This window comes from Loxodonta africana, chromosome 11, assembly GCF_030014295.1.
Source record: "Loxodonta africana isolate mLoxAfr1 chromosome 11, mLoxAfr1.hap2, whole genome shotgun sequence".
Lineage (NCBI taxonomy): Eukaryota > Metazoa > Chordata > Mammalia > Proboscidea > Elephantidae > Loxodonta > Loxodonta africana.
The window spans coordinates 925,051-952,851 of record NC_087352.1 but is presented as its reverse complement, the minus strand read 5'-3'; the positions used below and the strand labels follow the sequence as shown (position 1 = coordinate 952,851).

Genomic DNA, 27,801 nt, shown 5'->3' with positions numbered 1-27,801 from the left:
GAATCGACTCAGTGGCAACGGGTGGTTGTTTGTTATTTCATTTCAAGTGATACTGGAAGCCCTCCTACACCTCCGCTGGTGGTAACTCATGGCCATGAGCTGGCCGCTCCACATACAGCACCACAGCCACAGTCCAGGCAGGAAGCAGAGAGGAAGGGGGCCAAGAGAAAAAGTACCCATTGAGCCTGTCCAGCCCCCATCCCTAGTCTTTAAGTAGCTGGATGAGAAGCCCTATCTAGCAACTTTGCTTACAACTATAGGATCGCTGGGCTATAATCCACTCAATGGCAACAAGTTCACAGTGGTTAAGTGCTCGGCCACCAACGAAAACGTCCGCATTTCAAATCCACCAGCAGCTCCTTGGAAACCCTATGGGGCCGTTCTACTCTGTCTTGCAGGGTTGCTATGAGTCAACGTTAACACGTTGCTTTTTTTTTTTTTTAATAATAGGGGAAGCTAAAACATAGATTTTTCCCCCTGCTGTTTGTCTTTAAGTTGGCCACAGTTCCTTCAACCAAAATCAGGGTTTTATAGCAGTAAAGGAGGAAATGGATGTTGGGTTAGCCACACGAATGACAAATGCGTTAAAAGACTTCTGGGTGATGCAAATGGTTAAGTGCTTACTACTAGCCAGCTCCACTACTAGCAGAAAGGTTGGCGTTTTGGAACCACCCGCTCCACTACTAGCAGAAAGGTTGGCGTTTTGGAACCACCCGCTCCACTACTAGCAGAAAGGTTGGCGTTTTGGAACACACACACACACACACACACACACACAGAAGAGGGAGGTCAGAGGAAATTGGGGCTTCCATCTAAATCCTAGCGTCATAGAGAAGGGCCAGGGTCTTTGCTGTCAAGGGGATGAGCTTCCCATATTCCCAGGGCAGACGGCTGAAGTCACAACTCAGTCACAGATATACCTCCCCTCTCCCTCCACACACATTCCCAATCTTATCCCTACACGGTGACAAACAGTCACAGCTACACAATCACAGGCCCTCCAATCCCCAATCCCACCACACAGTGCTACTACACAGTCACAATCCAGAGGGGCCAGAGTCTCAGCCGCGCAGTCACAAAGCTCTCTATACCTGCGCACAAAGTAAGTCACAATCACACACCCACCGCAGAGACAGAGTCATACCCGCTCAGTCACAAACCCCGTATCCACACACACAGGGTCACACAATCACAATCATACACACATACATCACTGGGACAAAGCCAAACAATCAAAATTTCACAGCCACCCCTTCCCAGCCCGCTGCAACCATGCAGACTTGATACTCAGTCTGCGTCCCCGCCCCCGCCTCTGGTTTCCACAACCGGCCTCCCCGGGATCGCGTAACCTGTACTGGCGGGGCGGAACAGTTTAAAGACCAGCCCTCGAGCGCCGGGTAACTACCCTCGGAGCCCGGAGCCTGCCGGGAGCGGGGGCGAGGGACGCGGAGCCTTCTGGGAAGTGTAGTTTCATGCTGCCACCTGGGCGGGCAAGATGGCGCCCGGCCTGACCGCGACCAAAGGGATTGCCTTCCAGCGCCGCACCGCACCGGGGGGGTCTTCTGGGGCGGGGGGTCTCAGCCTAGCCTCGAAACGCGGCTCCCACATGGACCCAGCCCGACGTGCTTGAGCTGAACCTTCTCCTGAGACTTGGCTTACTTACACCCCTCCCCCCAGCAAGAAGACAGTCTCACAATCTCTGGGGGAGGAAAGAATGATCACGGTATGTTTTGGACGTAAAGCAGATTCTGTATGTCCAAAACATACCGCTGCACGTTCTGGGAAATGTAGTCCACAGTCAGAAAAATGGAGGCCAGGCCAAGATCGGCTGGTTTCGTTCAGTCCTAGGCTGAGTCCGGAGGTTGTCTGGGAGTGCCAGCCCGCCCCAGGAGTGCGCAGGCGCAGACTCCCGCGTTCGCCATCGTTGTCTTTGTCTCCTGGTGAGTATGATTACTGCTCCGCGCAGGGCGGCGCCTGGGTCGTAGCTGGGCTTTTACTTCCCGAACCGGGCCGGGGAAGCTCAAGGGGAGGATTCGCGGAGCCTGCGAGGAGGCTGAGAAGGCTGCAGGAGGACTCGTCTTCTGTGACGTGGTCGTGTTCAGAGCTTATGTGGATGGGGGAGGGGTACAGAAGGAAACCGGGGTGGGTTCTGGGGTGGCTGAACGTGGATGTGACGGGATGTTCGGGGTGTCGAGTGAGTGAGAACCTGCGTTTGCAAGTTTGTGTGGATAGATGGATGGATGGGATTGTGAGCTTTGTGAGGCAGTAACCTCTACGGTTCACTTTTGTAGTCTCTAAAATAATGATAATAAGAATGCTTCTGGAGCATCCATTTTTCTGGAAGATAAGGGAAAAGTCTATTATTGATTTTTAAAGTATCAAAGCAGACTCATTATGGAGTAGAAACAAAACCAGCTTTTTTTTTTTTTTTTTTTTTTTAAAAGAGGAAAGATTTCTGAAAAACTTGGTACAGAGTGCTCAGCCTCCCAGTACCTATTTATTTTTCTTAATACTTTTGGGAAGCTTTGGTAGGTCCACTTTGAGAAGCCATAAGCTAAGGAATAGCTCTAAGAGGTAGTGTCCTTTAGTGTAGACGGCACAAAATTGGGGGTCAGTGATTCCTCGATTCTAGGTCTGTCAGGAAAAACTTTGGATCAGAAAAGTTAAGAAATCTATTTAAGACCCTCCAGTTTGTCAGTGAGCATGCCAGTCTCACTCCAAATTTGCCCAGGTTTTCCCCCAAACCAAGTGACCTTTGTAAATATGTTGAAATTTTCTTACTTACAGGGATACTTTTTTCAAGTACTTTGTCACTTCTAACATATCTTCCAACTAAACGTAGAAGGAAGGTACCAGAGTATAGAATTTATATATGGAAATAAAAGTGTTGATATATACAAAGTATAACAAGTTAAAAGCTAGAGAAAAAGTTAAAAGTTATTTACAACAACAACGAATCAGATGAAACGCCTAGGGATGAACAAGAAATTATAAAATGTATATCCCCATTGCTGTCAAGTTGATTCCCGCTTAAAGCAACCCTACAGTACAGACTAGAACTGCCTCATAAGGCTTCTAAGGCTGTAAGTCTTTATGGAAGCAGACTGCCACATCTTTCTCTGTGGAGCAGAGTGGCTGGTAGGTTTGAACTGCCAGCCTTTTGGTTAGCAGCCAAACACTTAACCACTGCGCAGCCAGGCCGCCTTATAAAATCTATATGAAGATTATTTTAAAATGCTATTAAAGGACTCAAAATAAGACTGAACAAATGGAAACGTATACTATAACACAGATTGAAAAAGTCTGCAAGGTATTTTGTTAAATGAGGAGAGCAAGGTGCAGAATATTTGGTGTGGTATACTACAGTACTTTTTTGAATAAGGGGATAAGAATTGTAGCGAAACCTGTCTTTTACCCTGTTAGAAGTGAAAGCAAAGGGTTTTATTGAGATATAGGGAGATGCGTGAATCAGGAGACATGCTAGCATCCAGGCAGCGTACTGTAGTGTTCCGAAGTGTGGTAGAGTGAGGTTTTTATGGGGTAGAGTGAACAAAGGGCTGGGTACTGGCAGGCATGCGACAAAAAGCTACAAGGGGGTCATTAAACCACAGTCTTTGTTAACAATCTTAACATTATCGATTTGATTTTCTAACTTCCTGGAACATGTTGGCCAAGGCATTCTCCCTGGATCAAACTGCACAAACATTCTTGGCAAAAATCTTTTAACAGACATTTCTTGTACAAACCCAAATTTTGACCCTTACTCTTTTCAAGCACTTAAACCTTTACGAGAAGCTCAATTATCTTTTCAGAATAGCAGAAGCAGATATTTTAGGCTAAGCTGCAAAAAAGCAGCAGTTAATTCAAAATGGAGTTAAATTTAGACCTGGGTCAGCCATTTTGGTCACGTCCGGCACCTCTGTTTTGGAGGTCACTTACTCAGGATATATATCTAATTACATGAAGAAACTTGAAATTTACACAGAAATAATAAAAGTGGCTGTAGGGGAAAGGAGATGCAGCAGCTAGTGCAGGGATGAGAACCGCATTTTCCCCGCCTTTTTCCTGTTTTATAGTTATACATTTTCAACTGTAATAGATGTCCGTGCTCATCCCGTTCCTTTTTGGACAATTATCGCTGCCTCATTCTTTTTTTTTTTTTATTAACTTTTACTGAGCTTCAAGTGAATGTTTACAAATCAAGTCAGCCTGTCACATACAAGTTTACATACACCTTACTCCATACTCCCACTTGCTCTCCCCCTAATGAGTCAGCCCTTCTAGTCTCTCCTTTCGTGACAATTTTGCCAGCTTCCAACCCTCTCTATCCTCCCATCCCCCCTCCAGACAGGAGATGCCAACACAGTCTCAAGTGTCCACCTGATATAATTAGCTCACTCTTCATCTGCATCTCTCTCCTACCCACTGTCCAGTCCCTTCCATGTCTGATGAGTTGTCTTTGGGAATGGTTCCTGTCCTGGGCCAACAGAAGGTCTGGGGACCATGACCACCGGGATTCCTCTAGTCTCAGTCAGACCATTAAGTATGGTCTTTTTGTGAGAATTTGGGCTCTGCATCCCACTGATCTCCTGCTCTCTCAGGGGTTCTCTGTTGTGCTCCCTGTCAGGTCAGTCATCGGTTGTTGCCGGGCACCAACTAGTTCTGGTCTCAGGATAATGTAGGTCCACTGCCTCATTCTTGAAATGTTTCCTGCACTTTCACATCAGTACTCTCATTTTTCTCATTCCAGGAAAAATCAACAAACAAAAACCCCTCCGAAAGTATGTTTTTTGCTTGTCCCTTAACGAGTGGTGTTCCTCAGTCCCTGACCTTGATCATCCTCTAAGTACTCTGTAAGAAGTCCTGGTGGCGCACACAGTTAAGCTCTCGGCTGCTACCTGGAAGGTTGGCAGTTCACACCCACCCAGCAGCTCTACAGGAGAAACACCTGCTGATCTGCTTCCATGAAGATTACAGCCAAGAAAACACTATGGGGCAGTTCTGCTCTGTCACGTGGGGTCACTGAGTCAGAATCAACTGGATGGCACCTAACAACAACAAGAAGTACTCAGTGAGCAATGGCATTCTACTGCTATGGCTTCAGCTAACACAGATGACTAACAAATGTCCATTTTTATCTGAGGTTAGCCTGACCTCCTGATCTGACTGCCTAACGGACAGCTCTGCTTGGACATTGCACAGGAACATCAAATTCTTTATGTCCAAAATATACTGATAATCTCCTTCCTGCAGCCTGCCTCTATCCTTTCCCCCGTCTACATGACCTGTCTCAGCAAGTCACACTTCTGTCCAGCCAGGTTCTAGGCCTCTTACCTCTGAGAACAGGAAGAGCTTGAGTAAGTTTGATCTTCTCATCTGTTATACCCACTTCAATTTGGAGACCAAGGTCTCTTCATCACACAAATAAATGATACATATATTTGCTGAATCAGCGAATGAGCGTGTAATTATAGGACATAAATTATATTTAATTTCTCATTGCCGCTGAGTTGATTTAACTTCATGGTGACCTCACTTGTTTCAGAACGGAACTGTATTCCGTAGGGCTTTCAATGGCTGTAATCTTACGGAAGTAGATCACTAGGCATTTCTTCTGTGCTGCCACTGGATGGATTTGAACCACCAACCTTTCAGTTAGTAGTCCAGTGCAAACTGTTAGCAACACCGAGGGACCATATGTAAAATACTCTGTTGCCCTTGAGTTAATTCCAACTCAGTAACCGTGTAGGACAGAGTAGAGCTGCGCTGTAGGGTTTCCAGGCAGCGGCTGGTGGATTTGAACTGCTGACCTTTTCGTTAGCAGCCGAATTCTTAACTACCACTAGGCCGCTATAAATTTTATTAGGCCTCTATAAATTGTTTAAGAGCTTTGACCCATGAATACTATCAAGTAACTTCCTATACGTTTTGTCCATATCACTCAAGGTTGGTGACTTCACATTTGTGAAAAAAGCGTCATAGTGAGCTTATGGGGAAAAGTGATACTAAAAAATGTGACTGTTTAATCAGGAAAGAGCCACAAGCAAAACCCACTGAGAGAAACCTGTACATGTTGTGATCCTGGAGAACTCTGGCACCCAGTCTTGTAGTTTCTGTGTATAACCTCTGTTTTTCATCTCTGAGATGTGTGGAGCCTTTAAGTGGCATGGTGGATTTGGTCTCCATGTGCTCACGTGTATGTGTGTGCTTCAGCTTCTAAAGCAAAGGCTTAACGTTCCTTTGTTCTTTTCACAGGCCAGCTTCCTTTGCTGCACCTTCCTTATCTTTCAGAAGCTCTGAGAGTCCCTCAGGGCTCAGCTTGAGTTCTGGGATGCTGCCTTGACCCTCAACAGCAACATCCAAGTTCTCTGTCACTTTTCTGTGTACAAGTTTAAAATCACTGCTTCAAACAAGAACAACAATGGATAACTGAGAAAAAATGTAAAGGAAGTGCTGTCCTGGTAAGTGAGAGCCAAGGAGATGTGAATGGAATAAAGGCTCAGATAGTTACTCAGAGTTTGCAGCCTCTGAAGGTTTTTTTTTTTTTTTTTTAGATTTTCTTGTCTTTTGGAGTAATGGTTATTGGGAATTCTTTAGATATCTAAATGACATTTCCAGGTCTTTTTTCTGGATCTGTGCTCTTATTTTCTTAGCTTCTGAGGAAAATAACATCAATCCTGGATGTCAACCTCTCCGCATCATTTGCAGCCTCAGTTTCCTGAATTTTACAGTCTTATTTCATGTCTGTTCTCTTTTGAAGTAACATCCTCAGTTTCTCACCCCCCCCCCTTAGATTCATTTCCTTAAGCACGCAGTCCTTCATAGATCTGTGATCTGTCAAAAGCTGTAGCACTTGGGTTCTTTTAAAAATTTTAACATTTTATTATCTCTCCTTCCTTTCACTGTTATTTACCTCAGATTTGGATTTTAACCTCTTCAGGATTGTTCCCTAGTGTCGTCTTACCTCCAGACATGATATCTCAACATTTCTCCTCACCCCCTGCCTTTTGGCAGTATTGCAAGCTTGGAAATTACTGCTGCTTTCCTATTCGTTCATCCCCTATGACTTTTGAAAAGAAATAATAATATTATTCTTCAATTTTGATACGTATGCTTGACAGAAAATTAAACAGTAAAGATCTTCCTCTCACTTCTGGCCCTCAGTTCCACATTCTGTTCCCCACAAGCAGCCGCTATTAACAGTGTCTTGTATATGCTTTCACATGTTTTTGTGAATGTACAAGGCTTTTAGGCAAAATTGATTTGACTGAGACAAGATTATTGTGGCCACTGTGTTGAGAATAGTTACACAGAGGCAAAGACAAAAGCAGGAAGGTCATTGAAGAGCCTGTTAATACAGGAAGACATCATGTAGCTTTGACCTTGGTAGTACCAATGAGACTTGTGAGAAATGGTCAGATTCTGGGCATATTTTGAAGATACAGTCAACAAGGTATGAAGATACAATGGATGTGTGAACTTAAAGAAAGGAACTGTCAAGGCTTGAGCAACTGAGAAAATGAGATTGCTGTGTAAAGAGATGAGAAGAATTTTGGAGGATCTGGTTGGGAGACAGTTCAGGAGTTTGGTTTGGGGCAGGTTAAATTAGATCCCTGTTAGACACCAGGTGGAGGTGTTGAATAGCCAATTGGATATATTAATTGGGTGGTGAAAGAGGTCCAGCCTGTGATTGACATTTGTCAGTCATTGGCACAGACATGGTATGTTAAGCAGTGAGACAGCAATAGTACACTAAGAAACATTAATCCTGGTAAAGCTTAGTGCCAAAAATAAATCTCCAAGTATACTGCTTTAAAGTAATACAAGAGGTGATTTTTTTTATTATTATTCTTTAATGAAAGTTTACAAATCAAGCCAGTCTCTCATACAATAACTCATACACAGCTTGCTTTGTACTCCTAACTGCTCTACCCTAATGTGACAGCACACCCGTCTCCACCCTGTCTTCCCCATTTCCATTCAGCTAGCCCCTGTCCCCCTCTGCCTTCTCATCTCCCCTCCAGACAGGAGCTGCCCTCATAGTCTCACGTGTCTACTTGATCCAAAAAGCTCACTCCTCACCAGTATCATTTTCTATCCCATAGTCTAGTCCAATCCCTGTTTGAAGAGTTGGCTTTGGTAACGGTTCCTGTCTTGGGCTATAACAGAGGGCCCGGGGACCATGACCTCTGTGTCCCTCTAGTCTCAGTAAGACCATTAAGTCTAGTCTTTTTACAAGAATTTGAGGTCTGCATCCCTCTGTTCTCCTGCTCCATCAGGGATTCTCTGTGTGTTCCCCGTCAGGGCAGTCATCGGTGGCAGCCAAGGAGTTGATTTCTTGCTCACGATCAGTTACATGTTGAGTAGTCCATATTTGCCTGGTGGTTCTGGTCCTTGTAGTCCTTTAAGGAACCACGTTTTCTGGGTCGTAGGATCTCTGTCACAACTACTTAATGCAGGCATCATGGCACAAAAACATCCACAGAGTATAAGAAAATGGACAAGAAAACTAGCAGACGTGTCAGTGTTTCAGTAAAGGTGTTTACACAAACAGGTAGTAGGGTGTAGTTTGCCAACCCCTGCTCTAATGGGTTACTAGTTACACAGAATACAGTTAAGAGTTTGCTTGAATTAGAGCATTGCTATATATATTTTGAAAATATTTTTTAAGCCACAAGATCCACGTACTGTCAGAAGGACCATTTTACCTGGTGTTTAGATGATGTTGCCTAGTTAGTTCGAAACTGCCATTTTACAGTATGAAGAATTCAATTCTGAGATGTATGAAGGATGTCGATGTAATCCCTATAAAAATACAAGAGGCTCTAGTTGCCAAGGAGGTATATTTTTGTGTTACTGTTTTCTTCTGGCTTGTTAGGAATATAGTAAAGTTTTGATCTGTTGTGCATCATATTTTTGCAACTTTAACAAATTTTTAAAATTGAGTAATGCGAAATAAATGGTATTACTGTTGCCTGTTCGTTAAAAGTTTAGTAAAGTTCACATGTTAAGCCATCTATTTCTTGGGCTTTTTAGGCCATGAAATACCTTAACAATCGTCTCTCTTTTTTCTATGTTTAATTTCCTGTTTAGATTTTTTATCTTTTGTGGCCTAGGGTTATATTTGCCCCTTTTTCAAATTTATTTGCATAGGGCTGGACAAAATAATCTCTATAATCCTTACTTTCTATGGTTATGTCCAAATAATCATTTTTTATTTTGATACTTTATTCCTTTTTAATTTTTCCCCATTAAATCAGCTTATGGAGCCTTGGTGGCACAGTGGTTAAGAGCTACAGCTGCTGGATTGGCAGTTTGAATCCACCAGCCACTCCTTGGAAACCATATGGGGCAACTCTGTTCTGTCCTGTAGGGTCGCTATGCATTGGAATCGACTTGATGGCAACAGGTTTGGTTTTTGGTTTAATCAGCTTATGAATTTTTTGTCTATTTGTTTTTAGTACATTAATTTATTTTTAATAATTGTTTTTCATGTTTACTTTGCCTTATTTTAATTGCTTAGTTTATTAGTGTTATGTCTTTTTTTTAATAATGTAAACATTTACGCTGTAACTTTCTCCAAACAAGGTTCTGATGTATATTGTTTTTGTGAATAGTATTTCTGCATGTTCTTCAATCTTATTCTAATTCCCCCTTTCATCAAAGAGCTTGTTGAAAGCCAGTACATTTTTAAATTTATAAATGAAGTTTTCGTTTTAGTTTTTGTAATTTCTGTTGTTTTGTTGTTGTTGTTGTTCAGAGTATCTTGTCAGCCTCATTTCTACTTTGTGGAATATTCGAGGTTTTACAGACCTATTTTGAGAAGGGGTATTTAAAAAGATGGTGAATTATCTATTTTCAGGATACAGAATAATCTGATTAGCTCTACGTTATTAATTAGTACATGTTTTTCTTTTACATTGTTTTATTTTATAGGTTTGATCTCTCATTGGATCCCTGGTAGCATAGTGGTTAAGAGCCCAGCTGCTGACCAGAACTAATTCAAAAGGGACTCTCTCCTATAGGGTCAATTTAATCTCTCATAGATTGAGAGAGATGGTGTGATACGAAAACTTCGACCGTCCTTTGCCTTTGGTTCCTGAAAGATAGCTCTCGGAATTTGCCAGCAATTAAGGTGCCTTTGTTTTCTAAGAGGAGCCCTGGTCACAGTGGTTGAGTGCCCAGCTGCTAACTGAGAGGTCAGTGGTTTGAACTCACCAGCCGCTCCACAGGTGGAAGTTGTGGTAGTCTGGTTCTGGAAAGGTTACAGACTTGGAAACCCTGTGGGGCAGTTCTGTTCTGTCATATAAGCTTGCTGAGTCAGAATCAACTCGATAGCAACCGACTTTTTAATAGCATCTTTTCATGTGCTTGTTGGCCATTTGTATATCCTCTCAGGTGAAGTATTTATTCAGATCCTTGGCCCATTTTTCGATTGGGTTGTCTTTTTCTTGCAGAACTGTAGTAATTTTAAATCTTTATTCTCTATATGGTTCCCAAAGTTTTTTTTCAAGTTCGTAGATTGTCTCTTCACTTTGTTGATACAGTTATTTGATGTAGAGAAGTTTTTAATTTTGTTAAGATCTTATTTATCTATTTTGTCTTTTCTTGCTCGTGTTTTAAGTTTCATTTCTGAGAATCCAGTGTTGAAGACTAGGTCCCAAAGCATTATCCCTGTTTTCTTCTAAGAGTTTTATGGTTTTAGGTTGTACATATAGGTCTTTGGTCCCTTTTGAATTAGTTCTTGTGTGTGATGTGAAGTATGCGTCTAACTTCATTCTTTTGTGTATGGAAATCCAGTTGTCCGAGCAACATTTATTAAAGAGACTATTTTTTCCTCTATTGATAGATTTAGCACCCTTGTCAAAAATTAACCATATGGGAGGAACCTGGAAGGCATTATGCTGAGTGAAATTAGTCAGTTGCAAAAGGACAAATATTGTATAAGACCACTATTATAAGAACTTAAGAAATAGTTTAAACTGAGAAGAAAACATTCTTTTGTGGTTACGAGATGGGGGAGGGAAGGAGGGTGGGAGAGGGGTGTTCACTAACTAGATAGTAAATAAGAACTACTTTAGGTGAAGGGAAAGACAACACACAATACAGCGGAGGTCAGCACAATTGGACTGAACCAAAAGCAAAGAAATTTCCTCAATAAACTGAATGCTTCAAAGGCCAGTGTAGCAGGGGCAGCGGTCTGGGGACCATGGTTTCAGGGGACATCTAAGTCAATTGGCATAATAAAATCTACTAAAACATTCTGCATCCCACTTTGAAGAGTGGCATCTGGGGTCTTAAATGCTAGCAAGCAGCCATCTAAGATGCACCAATTGGTCTGAACCCACCTGGATCAAAGGAGAATGAAGAACACCAAGGACACAAGGTGATTACAAGCCCAAGAGACAGAAAGGGCCATATGAACCAGCGACTACATCACCCTGAGACCAGAAGAACTAGATAGTGCCCGGCTACATAGGCTACAACAGGTGACTGCCCTGACAGGGAACACAACAGAGAACCCCTGAGGAAGCAGGAGAGCAGTGGGATGCAGACCCCAAATTCTCATAAGACCAGACTTAATGGTCTGAGACTGGAAGGACCCCAGTGGTCATGGTCCCCAGACCTTCTGTTGGCCCAGGATAGGAACCATTCCTGAAGCCAACTCTTTAGACATGGATTGGACTGGACAATGGGTTGGAGAGGGATGCTGGTAAGGAGTGAGCTTCTTGGATCAGGTGGACACTTGAGACTATGCCTGGAGGGGAGATGAGAGGGTGGAGGGGGTTAGAAGCTGGCGAAAAGGACACGAAAAGAGAGAGTGGAGGGAGAGAGCGGGCTGTCTTATTAGGGGGAGAGTAATTGGGAGTGTGTAGCAAGGTGTATATGGGTTTTTGTGTGAGAGACTGACTTGATTTGTAAACTTTCACTTAAAGCACAATAAAAATTATTAAAAAAAAAAATTAACCGTATGTGTGTGAGCCTATGTCTGGACTTCAGTTCCATTGGTCTGTATGTCTGTCGTTATGCCAATAAGAGACTATTGTGTTACTGTAGCTTTATAATATGTTTTGAGATTAGGAAGTATGAGTCCTTCTCATTTTCTGTTTCAAGATTGCTTTGGCTATTTGGGGTCCTTTGCAGTTCGGTGCTTTTTCATTTCTATAGAGAAGACTGTTGGGAACTTTGATGTGTATTGTATTGAATTTATATATTGTTTTAGGTAGTATTGTCATTGTCTTAGTCTGAGTTCTCTAGAGGAGCAAAACCAATGGGTTTGATGGCATATGTATGTACTTTTGCAGTAGCAACAACCAAAAAATACATGTGTATGTGTGTAAACATATGTGTGTATATATCCTGTTGCCATTAAGTCAATTCCGACTCAAAGCGACCCCATAGGACAGTGGAACTGCCCCATAGGGTTTCCATGGAGCAGCTGGTGGATTTGAATGCTGACCTTTTGGTTAGCAGCTGAGCTCTTAACTACTGTGTCAGCCTGGATGGAAGGTGTAGAGCAGACCATTCCCCAACACTCAAAAAATAAGAATATTACCCATGAGTACTGTGCTCCTTTAAAAGGTCATCTGTATGAGACCAAACAGTCAACAATTAATTTAAAATAAAGATGAGAAGTTAAGGGGTAGGGAAAGTAGATCAATGGAAATGGAACAACCAGAACAAAAATAATGAGAATGTTCACACACTGTGAAGAATGTAACCATTGTTACTGAACACTTTGTGTAGAAATTGTTAAACAGGAACCTAAACTGCTGTGTAAACCTTCACCAAAAACGCAATAACTCTTTAGTTACCAAAGTTTAATTTTTTTGGTGGCATGTATTTTCAGTATTGGAATGCATGCTTACTAACTGAATGTGTTTAAAGTTTCGGTTGTTAACACAGATTTTGGGGACTATTGATCTGATAATACAATCCACCAATGAAGCTAGTGGCACATTGGTGCTGCCGCCAATCTGTAATATGACAATATACCAATGAGATCTATAGTAGTAATTTGTTGTGGGCTCCTTTCCACTAGATTATGTGGGGAACCTCTGGTTTTTGAAATATGACACAGAAAAACCAAAACAAACCCGTAAGGGCTCCCTATCTATCATACAGGAATTATGCTTCCAAGCCTTATCTCACAGAAATACAAAGGGGAAAAAAGGCAAAAGTTTACAAAACTAACATCCAGGAAGTATCACCTAACAGAATGTTCAGCCTACACAACAATGAGGCTCCAACTCAGGTCTGCTGATCTTCACGCATTTCGAAAGAGACCCACCTTGATGCTAAATTCATTAGAACTGGAATAACGTAGTACGTTTTATGAGTTGAAACTGACTCAGCAGCAACGGGTTTTTTTTTTTTTTTTGGGTAAGAGGTCCAGAGGCATAAAAAGTGGCTGTTACACCGTTAATACCAGTGGTAACGGAAGAGATAAAATATTATTTAAACAAAAAAAAAAGTCATGTGGGATTCACTTATTAATTTACAGCACTCTTTTCTTTCCTTCCAAAAATTTCTTAATACTTTTCCTCTACTGGTGTCTCTTCAGTCTTTAAATTTTGTTGAGTATTTGCCTCCCTCCACCACCTTTACTGTTATTTTAATAGAGGAAGATGTAGAAATAAATACACGAGTTTAGTATGTATTGGTTTAACCATACACCCTCTTTAATAATTCTTATATTCATTTCACTTTTTGTTCTGTCATCTTAGGTGAACACTTCCACGTCTTATATCTGCCCTGTCATCCTGTTTGGCACCAGTTCTTGTTTTCTTATACTTTACTATGAAGTGTGTACGGTTACATTTAAAAGCACTTAAAACTACATGTACCTATGAATATCATTTGCATTTGAACTTTTCTTTTATACTGGGGAGCTAGACTTGAAATAAGAATCTACAGTAGTATATTTCTGAAATTATATAATTAATAATGGAAAAATTCACAGGTGGTACTGGTGATATTGATAATGATGATAGTTAATTTATTGAGGACTTACTAAATGCCAATTACTAAAATGCCTGTTAACTCTCATAAATGTTTCTTTCTTTTTTTTTTTTTTGTGCTCTCTTAGGAAAAAAAGCCTGGGAAGTTTATAAACAGAAACATATAATAACATGAAAGATGTGTCAGTCAGGTGTTATGCTTCTCCATGAAAATACAAACTGACGAAGAAGTCAGAAAACATAAACTGGAAAATATTTCCGCTTAGCACAGACTTTAATTCTTCAAAACTGCACCTCTGTGTACGTGATGCAATTTGAATGTTTGGAAAAATAATTTATAGTTAAATATGAAAGAAGCTGTGTAAGAAAGAACTATTGTGAATATAATGAGAATTCTATATTTTATGCCCTTTTTATAGTCATGTCATCTTAGGGTAATCAGTATGAGAAAAGAAATTCAATTTGATTAGATACCTGAGAGTTAATCACTGGAGAGAAAGCATCAATTTAGTGAATATGACAAAGTTTTCATCCATGTCACATCTCAAGCAATACTAGGGAAGTCTTGTAGGAGAACTCTGTGTAATAGGAATGTTGGAAAACCTTCAGCCTGAATCAGATCTTCAGCATGTACAAATTCACACTGGAGGAAAACGTTATGGATATAACAAATATGGGAAAACCTTTAGCCTGAAGCAAAACCTGATAGACCATAAGAAAATGCATAGTGGAGAGAAATCCTATGAATGTACTGAATGTGGTAAAGTGTTCTCTCGAATCTCATCCCTTACTCAAAATTTGAGAAGTCATACAGAGAAAAAAACATATAAATGTAATAAGTGTGGAAAAGCCTTCAGCCAGAAGGGAAACTTCCTTTCTCATCAGAAACATATTGCTGAGAAACCTTACGAATGTGGGAAGGCTTCTATTCAGATGGCAAGCCTCATTAGACGCCAGAGAAATTATACCGGAAAACCATGTGCATGTAAGGAATGTGGGAAAACCTTTAATGGCAAATCATCTCTCTCTGAGCATGAGAAAATTCATACTGGAGAGAAACCATTTGAATGTAATCAATGTGGAAGAGCCTTCAGCCAGAAGCAGTACCTTATTAAACATCAGAACATTCATAGCGGAAAGAAACCTTTTGAATGTAATGAATGTGGAAAAGCGTTTAGCCAGAAGGAAAACCTCATTATCCATCAGAGAATCCACACTGGAGAAAAACCATTTGAATGTAAAGGATGTGGGAAAGCTTTCATTCAGAAGTCAAGCCTCATTAGACACCAGAGAAGTCATACTGGAGAGAAACCTTATACATGTAAGGAATGTGGGAAAGCCTTCAGTGGCAAATCAAATCTCACTGAGCATGAGAAAATTCATATTGGAGAGAAACCCTATAAATGTAATGAATGTGGAACAATATTCAGGCAGAAGCAATATCTCATTAAACATCATAATATTCATACAGGAGAGAAACCCTATGAATGTAACAAATGTGGAAAAGCCTTCTCTCGAATCACATCGCTTATTGTACATGTGAGAATTCACACAGGTGATAAACCTTATGAATGTAAAGTATGTGGGAAAGCTTTCTGTCAAAGCTCATCGCTTACCGTACACATGAGAAGTCATACAGGTGAGAAACCCTACGGTTGTAATGAATGTGGAAAAGCCTTCTCTCAGTTCTCAACCCTTGCTCTACATATGAGAATCCATACAGGTGAAAAACCTTATCAGTGTAGTGAGTGTGGGAAAGCTTTTAGCCAGAAGTCACATCACATTAGACATCAGAGAATTCATACTCATTAAAGCCATGTGACTGCCTTTAAGAAAGCCTTCAGCAAAATTTATACTTAACAGCACATCAGAACATTCACTTTAGAGCAAAGTGACATTAATGCTGAAAATTCTTCAGCAAAAACTCAAAACTGAGATTTTTAACAACTATCGTGGTATGATGAACACCTGTACCCCTCGAGTTTCCACAGCAAACGTTGTTAATGCTGTACTTTTAGGAGCATTTTCATTAAAGTCAGGATCCAGACATGGACATTGCTAACTCACTACTAATCAGTATGCTCCTAGAAGGCCTACCTGATACAGGAAGACAAAGGTACAAGAGATACACGGATCTGAACTTGACACAAAGTTGTTTTTAAATTATATGATTTGATATATGTATGACTTGTAAAGCTATAATCAAAATTACTTGGTTTTGATGTAGTCATAGATAATAGAGATTAGAAAAGAATATCATGTACAGAAACATGCATATATGGGAAATTGGTAATAGGGTGGCATCTCAAATTAGGGACATCATGGATTATTCAAAAACTGGTCTCAGGTTAATTAACTCTTCTGTGTAAAAATAATAGATCTCTGCGATCATCAAAATACTTACTATGAGTTTTAAAAATATTGAAGATTAGAATGCAAAAAGCAAAACTTAAAAAGAATTTTATAGAGAATGTCTTTAGAACCTTGGAGTTAAAGGAATTTCTAAAATAGCTTGCAAAACCAAAAACCAAATCCACTGCTCTCAAGTCAATTCCAACTCATAGCAACCCTATAGGAGAGAGTAGAATTTCCCCATAGGGTTTCCAAGGAATGGCTGATGGATTTCAACTGTTGACCTTTTGGTTAACAGCCAGGTTATTAACCACTTCGCCACTAGGGCTCAGACAGGTTCCAGAATACGCACTCTTAAGTATGTATACATACCTCATACCAAATAAACTGACACATGTACCCAGGGAGCCGCATACCTGTATGTTTGTTGCAGAATGAATTATAGTAGTCAGAAATTGGGAAAAACATGGCACTTGTGAAATGGATGAATCAAGTCAGGTAGTCATATAGTAGAATACTGTCTAGCAGTTAAGTAAAATATATTAACAGGAAGATCTGAAAAATCGTGTGTAAAAATGAAGGAAAATTATGAGTATTATAATGAAAGTTATGTGAATAAAATCACCACTAACCAATACTCGTATACGGATAAACATCTTTATGTAAAAGTAGTGGGCTCTAGAAGGAAGGGAGGTAGAAGGAAAATGGGACCAGGTGTGGTACTGGTAGTACAAAAGTACGTTGGTTTTGTATACTAATTAAATTGAAATAAAGATTTCAAGTAAGTATAACAAGATTTTAGTTAGTTCTGGTTGTTATATATGTGTATATATATATGTGTTCATTCTATTTTTTGTGCTGTTTCTTAACTTTTTGAATAAGAGGTGGAAATAAGGTGGGGAAGCTGTACATGTAGTACATGTTATAATGAACTCACTTGCTCATACTAATATTTTTATAAGAAATATTTCTAAAATCTTTAAAATATTAAATGTTTATTTTAAAATTTGGGGTGGCAGCTTAACACATCTCATTATTTAAATTTACTCTTACATGTCATAAGTAATGTGCATAGTCTTTACTCAGAAGTTGTAGCATGATTCTGCCACAGGTTCTTTTTTTTACATAATTTTAAGGATTATGTCATTAAATGATAATATTTGCACACACGTGGAAAGAGTTTGTTTTTACTGAAACATCAGAAATTTCAGTTCTCCACATAACCAGTATGGCATTGTTGTTCTTAGGTGCCATCCAGTCAGTTCTGACTCAGCGACCTTATGTAAAACAGTATGAAACACTGCCCAGTCCTGTGCCGTCCTCACAACCATTGTTATGCTGGAGCCCACTGTTGCAGCCACTGTCAGTCCATCTCATTGAGGGTTTTCCTCTTTTCCCTGACCCTCTACCAAGCATGATGTCCTTCTCCAGGAACTGGTCCCTTCTGATAACATGTCCTTGAATCCAAGGAGCATTCTGGTTGTACTTCCAGGATACATTTGTTCATTCTCTGGAAGTCTGTGGTATATCCAGTATTCTTCACCAACACCATAATTCAAAAACACCAATTCTTTGGTCTTCATTATTGTCCAGCTTTGACCTGCATATGAGGCAATTGAAAATACCATTGCTTGGGTCAGGCGCACCTTAGTCTTCAAGGTGACATCTTTGCTTTTTAACACTTTAAAGAGGTCGTTTGCAGCATATTTGCCCAATGCAGTACATCATTTGATTGCTGCTTCCATGAGCGTTGATTGTGAACACAAGTAAAGCCCTTGACAACTTCAGCATTTTCTCCATTTATGATGATGTTGCTTATTGGCCTAGTTGTGAGGACTTTTGTTTATGTTGAAGTGCAATCCATAATGAAGACTGTAGTCTTTGATTTTCATCAGTAAGTACTTCAAGTCCTCTTCACTTTCAGGAACCAAGGTTGTGTCATCTGCATATTGTAGGTTGTTAATGAGTCTTCCTCCAATCCTGATACTTGTTCTTCATACAGACCAGCTTCTCAGATTATTTGCCCAGCATACACACTGCATAAGTATGGTGAAAAGATACAACTGTGATGCACACCTTTCCTGACCTTAAACCACACAGTATACCCTTGTTCTGTTGGAACAACTGCCTCTTCATCTATATACAGGTTCCTCATGATCACAATGAAGTGTTCTGGAATTCCCATTCTTTGCAGTGGTATCCAAAATTTGCTTAGATCCACACAGTCAAATATACTTGCATAGTCAATAAAACAAAGGTAAACATCTTTATGGTATTCTCTGCCTTCAGCCAGGATCCATCTGGCAGTAATGATAACTCTCATTCCATATCCTCTTCTGAATTCAGCTTGAACTTCTGGCACTTCCCTGTGGATGTACTGCTGCAACCACTTTTGAGTGATCTTCAGCAAAATTTAATTGTGTGTACTGTTAACAATATTGTTAGATAATTTCCGCATTTGGTTGGTTCACTTCTTTGGCATCCAAAAAAAAAAAAAACAGATCTCTTCCAGTTGGTTGGCCAGGTAGCTGTCTTACAAATTTTTTGGTATAGACAAGTGAGCACTTCTAGCTCTGCATCTATTTGTTGAAACATCTCAATTGGTACTCCATGAATTCATGGAGTCTTGTTTTTTTGCCAGTGTCTTCAGTGCAGCTTGGACTTCTTCCTTCAGTACCATTGGTTCTTGATCATATGCTACCTCCTGTAATGGTTGAATGTCAACCAATTCTTTTTGGTACAGTGACTCTGTATTCCATCTTCTTTTGATGCTTCCTGCATCGTTCAGTATTTGTCCATAGACTATTGCAACTTGAGGCTTGAATTTTTTCTTCTTTCAGCTTGAGAAATGATAAGCATGTTTTTCCCTTTTGGTTTCCTAACTCTAAGTTTTTGCACATGTAATATTTTGTCTTCTCAAGCTTTCCTTTGAAATTTCTTCAGCTCTTTCATCATTTCTTCCTTTTGCTTTAGCTACTCGATGTTCAAGAGCAAGTTTCAGAGGCTCCTGGCATCCATTTTAGTCTTTGCTATCTTTTTAATGACTTCCTGCTTTATTTTATAGGTCAGCTTATTATTCAACTGGAAGGTGGCCTCTAGGAGTGGCTTCAGTTCAGAGTTAGAATGTTAGGGCAGTAGTCTAGGGTGTTAGTGCCTTCTTTTGAATAGTGATGCAGATGAGTATACAGCATTTAAATCTGAGACGGATTTCAGATACATCAAAATTTATCTTAAATGGGCAATAATGAGACGCCTATATAATTGAAGCACTGCACTGCTTCTTATTAGCAGTTTTGAAGGTTGTCTTGAGGTAAATGTGTGTGGTTGATTTCCTGAGGTAAGATTTCTAAATAACATACCTGTATATCTACATGACTCTATCCTTTTCATCATTATTTCACTATTTTTTGGCTTTTTTTTAAATTGTGCTTTAAGTGAAAGTTTGCAAATCATTAGTCTCTCATACAAAAATTTATATACACCTTGCTATGTACTCCTAGTTGTTCTCCCTCTGATGAGACAGCACACTCCTTCCCTTCACTCTATTAGTGTCCATTTGGCCAGCTTCTGACCCCCTCTGCCCTCTCATCTCCCCTCCAGACAGGAGATGCCAACATAGTCTCATGTGTCTACTTGATCCAAGCAGCTCACTCTTTACCAGTATTGTTTTATTTCCCGTAGTCCAGTCCAATCCCTGTCTGAAGAGTTGGCTTTGGGAATTGTTCCTGTCTTGGGCTAACAGAAGGTCTGGGGACCATGACCTCTGGGATCCTTCTAGTCTCAGTCAGACCATTAAGTCTGGTCTTTTTTATGGGAATTTGGGGTCTGTATCCCACTGATCTGCTCCCTCAGGGATTCTCTGTTGCGTCCCCTGTCAGGTCAGTCACCAGTTGTCTGGCTGTTCTTTTTGAGAATGGTGGTCATGGTGGTATTAGAAGTCAAGATAGTAGTTACCCTTAGCACGTGGGAAGGAAAAGTAGTGACCTGAGAATTGTTGCTTTTGAGAATCCCTCAGTCAGTGTAATTTTTGTTCCTTTCATAGTAATATGTATTCTCTGTGTTGCTCTTTGGATCTTCTTTTTCTCTTACGTGTTCTGCACTTATAATGAGACTGAATATATATTCTATTTATTGTGTTTGGGATTGGTTGTGTTTCCTGAAATTGAGATTTGGTGACAGTAGTCAGTTCTAGGAAATTTTCACCATTAGCTCTTTGAATATCGCCTCTCCAGTTTTATTATTCTCTCTGCAACTCCAGTGAAACTTCAGTCATACCTTTTCACTTGGTCTTACATGTCTTTTTTCATATTTTGTATCTTTGTCTCTGTGTGCTATATTTTGTGTCATTTCCTTAGATAATTTCCAGTTGTGTATAATCTACCATCTAAGAAGTCTTATCGAGTTAATTCAATTATTTGTAACTTTAGTTTTTGTAATCTATCTGGTTTTAATCATTTCATTTTATCCTTACATTGGCCCTGTTAAAGAAATTGAGGCTTAAGTGGGTTTCTTAACCAGTCAGTGATCACACACATGAAATGGCAGAGATGGGATCAATACTTGTGTTTGACTTCCTTTATCCAGTGTATTTTCTACTCCACTCTCTTCTCCAAACACTTTAATTAATAGGGACACTGTGCCACAATATTCCTGGCCGAGAGCAGAGAAATGAAGCTTTGAGTGGAGGAAGAATATATATTCACACAGAGAAAGTAGGTCAGTAGAGATGTATCCGTAGTGATGTAGTCTTTTATTCGTGTTCTGCTTCAGGCATGGGTGGTACTGAGATGGTTTCCAAGGTTTCCTCATTTTCCTGGATCATTAAAATACAGTTCACGTAGGAGAGTAGTTTTCCACCCAGGTATCTCCAAAATGGAAAGATGAAGAGTCTAAGTGATGTCTGGTGATTCAGCCTGAAGTTTTTAAATGTATAAAACATTTCCAATCTAGTGTTTTGTCTTAAAAATATATAAAATTACATATACTATATGATTCCATTTCTGTAGAATTCACAACAGAAAATATTCTGGTATTAGAAGATAGCAGTTAACCTTTGAGGAAGGAAGACTAGGTGGAGGCATGAGGGGGCTTTTGAGGTGGTGGTAATGTTCTGTTTCTTGACATAATTCTGGGTGTTCCCATTATGATAATTTGATCTGTACACTTGTATATTTATATGAATTTGTATATTTTATACATATTAATGATCTATTTCTAAAATATCCTTATTTATTATGAAGTAATGTTTTAAAATACTAAATTAACATTACCAGTACCAGTTACTATCAAGTCGATTATGACTCATGGAGAACCCACATGTCAGAGTAGAACTTTGCTCCATAGGGTTTTCAGTGGCCGACTTTTCAGGGTAGATTTCCAGGCCTTTCTTCTGACCCTAACCTTTTTCTTAGCAGGTAAGCTCATTAATCGTTTGCACCACCCAGGGACTTCCAGTCTTCCTGTAGAGTTGATTGTGTAGGAAAATGCTCCATATTTGCCCTGTGACTTTGCTTGTCATAACTGTATTACTTTTTAAAAAATTGTTTCCGTATTTTAAAAATCATGAGGATCATACCAGGATTATTTAATATGAAAATTCACTGATTTCTTTTACTAATGGTTTCCTCAATCTGTAATAAAATTGGGCAATCACCAGTGAAGAATGAAACTATTTAAAATTTTCACTATTAATTGAATCATAACCTTTTGAAAGAGTAAGTTTTTATTTGATTTTAATATATTTACTAATCAACGTTTATACGGTCCCCCCCGAGATATTTAATAAAACCCATTTGTAAATTTAGGAATGGACCCAAATGGCTGGTCTCATTACAATAACTAGCTTTTGAGTTTGACACACGGGGTGCAAGATAAAAATTCCAAGCACTTCGGATAAAAATTTGAGGCAATCTAATTTTTTACCTCATTTATTATCCTCCATTTGTTTATGTGAGACATGGAGCATACTATAGAGATGACAAATATTTTGTGGGATCACCAGGTGACAAACTTGGTGTAAATTACATTTTGGAATTTAAAGCAAATATTTGAAACCTTAAACAGATACTTGGGATTTCTTTTCAAATGAAAGCATTCAGTGTGACGACTCCACATGCCTACGGGACAGATGAACATTAAGTGAGACTGATGCGCATGTGGCAGAACTGCAACACTCAGACCTCGCTGGTGGGAATTGAAAACGGTGCGACCACTTTGGCAAGCAGTTTGGCGGTTGTGTTTGTTTTTTTTTTTTAAAACAGATTTTAGGTTTACAGAAAATTTAGAATACAGAGTTCCCCTGTACTTTGCACTCATTTTCCCCTATTAACATATTGCATTACTATGGTATATCTGCTACAATTAATGAAGCAATATCGATACATTTTTATTAACTAAAGCTTATTTTTTATTCACATTTCTTTAGTTTTTATCTTTCTCTGTTACAGGATCCCATTCAGGATACATTTAATTGCTACGCCTCCTTAGACTACTCCTGGCTATGACAGTGAAAGTGGGGGGAGGGAGGAGTTGGGGTGAGTGTTGGGAAACAAGACAAAAGAGGTAGGGTTGTGAGGGATCTGTCAGTTTCTGTCCCGTCATATAGGCCCTGGTAAGGTCTTTGCATTTACACTGAGGTATAAGGCCCTTGGCCAGAGTCCCTAAGGTTGGTAGTTTGAACCCACCCAGAGGCGCCTCGGAAGACAGGCCTGGTGATCTGCTTCCAAAAGGTGACAGCCTTGAAAATCCTATGGAGCAGTTCTACTCTGCACACGTGGGGTCACCATGAGTTAGAACTGACTCAATTACAACTGACATAAAGCACTGAAGGAGCAGAAAGTGATGTGATCCAACTTGTATTTTACAAGGATCACCCTGGTTATAGGGGTGAAGTTGGAAGCAGACGAAATAGTGGGCTCTTTCAGTAGTTCAGGTGAGATACCATGGTAGCTTAGAGACCACAGTGCTAAGAGTGGAAATAATGAGAATTGGTCACATTTAAGATCTGTATCAAATGTAACACCAGCGGGATTTTCTGCTTGAGTGGATGTATTATTAGCCATCCTAGTGGGAGTGGAATGGTATCATTGTGGTTTTGATTTGCATCTCTGATCGCTGATGTCAGTGAACATCTTTTCATATGTTTGGTGAACATGAGTGCCCTCTTTGTTGAAATGTCTATTCAAGTCCTTTGCCCATTTTGTGATAGGGTTGTCTTTGTTGTTGCCAAAGTTTTATATATATATTGGTTATTAGGTTCTTATCAAACCAAGCCCCAGTGCCATCGAGTCGATTCTGACTCATAGTGACCCTATAGGACAGAGTGGAACTGTCCCACCCACAGAGTTCCCAAGGAGCGCCTGGTGGATTCGAACTGCTGACCCTTTGGCTAGCAGCCGTAGCACTTAACCACTACACCACCGGGGTTTCCTAGGTTCTTATCAGATATATGGTTTTCAAAGATAATCTCTAGTCAGTAGCTCGTCTTTTTCCTCTTTTAAGTCTTCTGATGAACAAAAGTTTTTCATTTTTATGAGGTCTTATTTATTTTGCCTTTTGCTCTTTGTGCTTTTGTTAGATAATCCATTGTCAAAAGCTAGGCCTGACAGTGTTGCCCCTGCTTTTATTCCTAAGAATTTTATGGTTTTAATTTCACATTTAGGTCCTTAATCCATTTTGAATTTGTTCTTGTGTATGGTGTGAGGCACGGATCCTGTTTGATTTTTCTGTATGTGGAAATCCAATTTTCCCAGCACCATTTAGCAAAGAGACTCTTCCTCGTTGGATGGACTTAGCACACTTGTCAAAAATCAGTTGGCCACAGATGTGTGGGTTTATTTCTGGACTCTCAATTCTATTCCATGGTCTATGTGTCTATTGTTATGCCAATACCAGGCTGTTTTGACTACTGTCACTATATAGTATGTTTGTATTCCATATAGTTTTAATGGCATCTTATTATGAGTGAGGTTGCATATCCCTTTGTATATTTGAGAACAATTCATAGATCCTGTTCTGTGAATTATTTTTTCATTTCTTTTTCTATTGTTAGTCGTTTTTCTTGCCAATATTTTGGTGTTCTTTAAGTTTATATAGTCTTATAAATGGGAGATTAGCTATTTGTAACATTAAATACAAATATTTGTTTTCAGTTTGCCTTTTTTTTTTTCAAGTAGTAGAGAAGATCAATTTTTTTATGTTACAGCTTTGGAATTGTGAATAGTTAGAAAGGCCTTCCCCATTCCATGGTTTTAAAGGAACTTGCCCAAGTTTTGAGCCTTTTTTTTTTTATTGTACTTTCAAGTTTTGACCCATTTGGAGTTGACCCAGAGTTCTGTACAAGGTATAACCCATTCTTTTTTCCCCAAAAAGTCCACCAAACCATCCCTGTCACCTTTATTGAAAATTCCATTTTTTCCCAAATGATTTGAGATGCCACATTCACCATACACTGAAATTCTTTAATGACGGATTTTCTATTCTGTCTCACTGGCCTGGCCAGTCAGATGATAGTCCCAAATTACTATAATCTTTTAAGATTTAGAGTATATATTGTCACCTAGTAAGACAAGCCTTGACTGCTATGCATCGCTTTTTCTCCCCCAGAGACACTATTCTGGCTTTTGTTCTTCCACTTGAATTTTAAGAATAATCCATCTATTTAGAAAAAAAAATGAAGTCCCTGGGTGGTGCAAAAGGTTAACACACTTGGATGCTAACTGAAACGTTGGAGGTTCAAGTCCACCTAGAGCCACCTTGGAAGAAAAGCATGGCAATCTACTTCTGAAAAGTCTACCTCTGAAGGCCCTGTGGAGCACAGTTCTATTCTGTACCTATGGGGTTGCCATGAGTCAGAGCTGACAGCACCTGGTTTGGTGGTCACACAGGAGGAATTATCATTGTCCATGACTCAGCAAGGAGATGACAACTGGAAGCTCTGCATTGTCCATGACTCAGCAAGGAGATGACAACTGGAAGCTCTGCATTGGGAACCTTCCTGGACTCTGCCCCAGGCATCTTTTCCCTTGGCTGATTCTAATCTGTATCCTTTTGCTGTAATAAACTAATTGTGAATGTTGTGGTCCGCAGTTGAGTTCTGTGACTCCTTTTAGCAACAGTGGTCTTGGGAATCCCTAAAGTATGCATTTGGTGTTAGAAGTGAGAGCAGCCTTGTGGGCTATCCTCAACTTCACAGAATTCCTACTCAAGAATATGGTATAACTTTTTATTTGCCCAAGTCTTTTTTTGTATCCCTCAGTGTTTTTTTTTTTTTCCTGTGTAAGTTTTGTGTATTTGTTAAGGTTATTGCTAAGTATCTTACCCTGTGTTGTTTTTGAAAATGAGGTCCTTTCTTCCATGGTTTTGTTTGTATATATGAAGACTATTTATGCAAACTTTATACCCAGCTACCTTACTTTATTTAAAATGACTTAAAATCTAACAGTAGCAAAACACTTGGAGAAAACGTATTTGTAGTTAGAAGTGATTTATTACCTAACAAAATCCACATGGTCTGGGAGCAACCAGTTAGTAAATCAGATGATACCTGCAATCCTTGACGAACTATAAACTGACACTCCTTGACCACATCTAGACCATGGTTTTCTCTAAAGAAAATTTGCAGTGGTCAACACTACTCCTCAAACTTTAAAGTTATTCCTTAATCCGGGACTTCTCATGTCAGCCCCCTGTATCCCTACACTACCTCCCCGCCCCCCTCCCCCCCAGGGCCTTAAAAGAACCCAGAAGATTGAATAGCTGTGTCCCAGGGCCTGGCTTATATGCAACAGCCGGTACTCCATAAAAGAAAATCCTCTGCAATTCTTTCTTTTTGAAGAAAACAATATTGTTTTCTACTTCATTAATATCTTTTTCCGGTTTTATACAGAAATCACGTTTTAAATCATTTATCAGCTCAATTATGTAGCCTTTTCTCCTCCAGATCTTCAAGAAAAATTGATGCTGCTGGAAGATCGATTCTTGTTTTACAGATGAAGCTCAAAGATTACGCTCTCCAAGATATGCCGTCCCAGTCGCACCTACAGTTATAGTCATTTATCATTTTCACGCGTCTACAAAATCTTGAACCTAGTTTCTCCCTCACTCTTTTACTCCAAACCCCAGCTACACCCACGGTTACACACACCCGCACACCTGCTTCCTGTAAACCTGCCTGCCTGCCCCCTCATCCTCCTCAGCAACCCATCCCCAGATGTGTACACAGAAGTCAGAAGCTCAAAATAACAGTCGCTAGGCATTTACGGAGACTCCTCCCTTTTAGCTTCCAGTCCCTTCGCGGTTCAGTGATCAAAGCGCTTGGCTGCTAACCAAAAGCTCCGCAGTTAGAACCCGAAAGCCGCTCTGTGGGAGAAACTGTGGCAGTCTGCTTCCTTAAGAGATTTACAGTCTTGGAGACCCTATGGGGCAGTCCTACTCTGTCCTACAGAGTCACTACGAGTCGGGTTCACTCCGCGACAGTGGGTTTGGTTTTGGTTAGTCCTGCCGCACGCTTAGCGATCTTTGCCCTTCGACCTCCTCAATGTGGTCAGAGGTTTCTGGTCTCCTCCCCTTCGCTCTCCTCATCTGGTTTACGGTCTGAGAAGCCCCAATCCCACATCCCTGTGAGCTTGAGGTACCTGAAGCCAAAAAAAAAAAAAAACTGCCATGACTCATAGTGATCTTATTATGACAGAGTAGGGCCGCCCCATAAGGCTTCCAAGGCTGTAAACCTTCACGGAAGCAAACTGCCACATCGGCCCATGGAGCAGCTGGTAGGTTCCAAAAATCGATCTTCCCTTTAGCAGCAGAGCACTTTTACCACTGAGCCACGAAGGCTTCTAGCCGAAACCAAACTCACCCAGAAACAAAGGCCAAAATGGCGGCCCAGGCCGTCTGCGCCTGCGCAATCCTCGGCGCTCTAGCACTCCCGTGACTCTCCGGGGTGTGGCCAGGCTCAGGTTCAGCTTTGCGAGGATTCCAGGGAGCTTTCCAACGGTCCATCCGCAGCTTAGCCTGCGCCGAACTACACTTCCCAGAAGGTCCAGCGTTGCGAATTCTCTACTCAAACAAACTTGCCCTCCTCTTCCCAACCTGTCCAGCTCTTAGGTATCGTAGGCCGGGTTCGGGAAGGAAGCCCAGCTCAAATGCTCCGGACTGGCCTTATTTAGGAATCACGGCCCGAGGTTCAGTCGGGACTTTGTGAGGTTTCCGGGGCGCAATTTGATGAGGTGGTGCAATCCTCGCGGAGCCGCAGCTAAGCGCTGAAAGGAATCCTAACGACCGACATCGAAGTTCTTCGCCGCCGGTACGTCTCTAACTACGTTTCCGAGAGGACTCCGCGGCATGACCGTGCTTCTCGCGGGAATTCAGCCTCAAAGTCACGCTCTGGCGGGACCCTCAGGGCTGCACCGGCCACTGCTCCAGTGCTGTGGGGGTCTCTGCTACTTCGGAAGCTTGAAAGGCTTGAGGTAAGGGGCCCGAGTCCAGGGCG

General features: G+C 40.6%; 2 protein-coding genes across 7 annotated transcripts in view; both read left to right on the top strand.

The window, feature by feature from the left end:
• The first annotated feature begins 1,503 nt into the window (after window positions 1-1,503).
• ZNF260 (zinc finger protein 260) lies at window positions 1,504-24,911 on the top strand. 6 transcript variants are annotated; one of them, XM_064293281.1, is made up of 5 exons: window positions 1,504-1,940; window positions 4,751-5,357; window positions 6,256-6,461; window positions 10,026-10,199; window positions 14,090-24,911. In XM_064293281.1, the coding sequence occupies exon 5, from the start codon at window positions 14,553-14,555 to the stop codon at window positions 15,771-15,773; it is 1,221 nt and encodes a 406-aa protein (XP_064149351.1). In that variant the 5' UTR covers window positions 1,504-1,940; window positions 4,751-5,357; window positions 6,256-6,461; window positions 10,026-10,199; window positions 14,090-14,552; the 3' UTR covers window positions 15,774-24,911. The 6 variants fall into 6 exon arrangements, with proteins under 6 accessions (XP_064149351.1, XP_064149350.1, XP_064149349.1 ...); XM_064293280.1 differs by lacking the exon at window positions 10,026-10,199 and adding an exon at window positions 9,261-9,409; XM_064293279.1 differs by lacking the exon at window positions 10,026-10,199 and having other exon boundaries at window positions 4,751-4,781.
• Window positions 24,912-26,353: 1,442 nt separating this feature from the next.
• The window catches only part of LOC104847148 (uncharacterized), a 66,138-nt gene continuing 64,690 nt past the window's right edge, over window positions 26,354-27,801 (top strand). Inside the window, 1 exon segment of the mRNA XM_064293473.1 lies at window positions 26,354-27,778. Within this exon segment, the coding sequence (XP_064149543.1) occupies window positions 27,654-27,778 (125 nt within the window). The 5' untranslated portion in view covers window positions 26,354-27,653.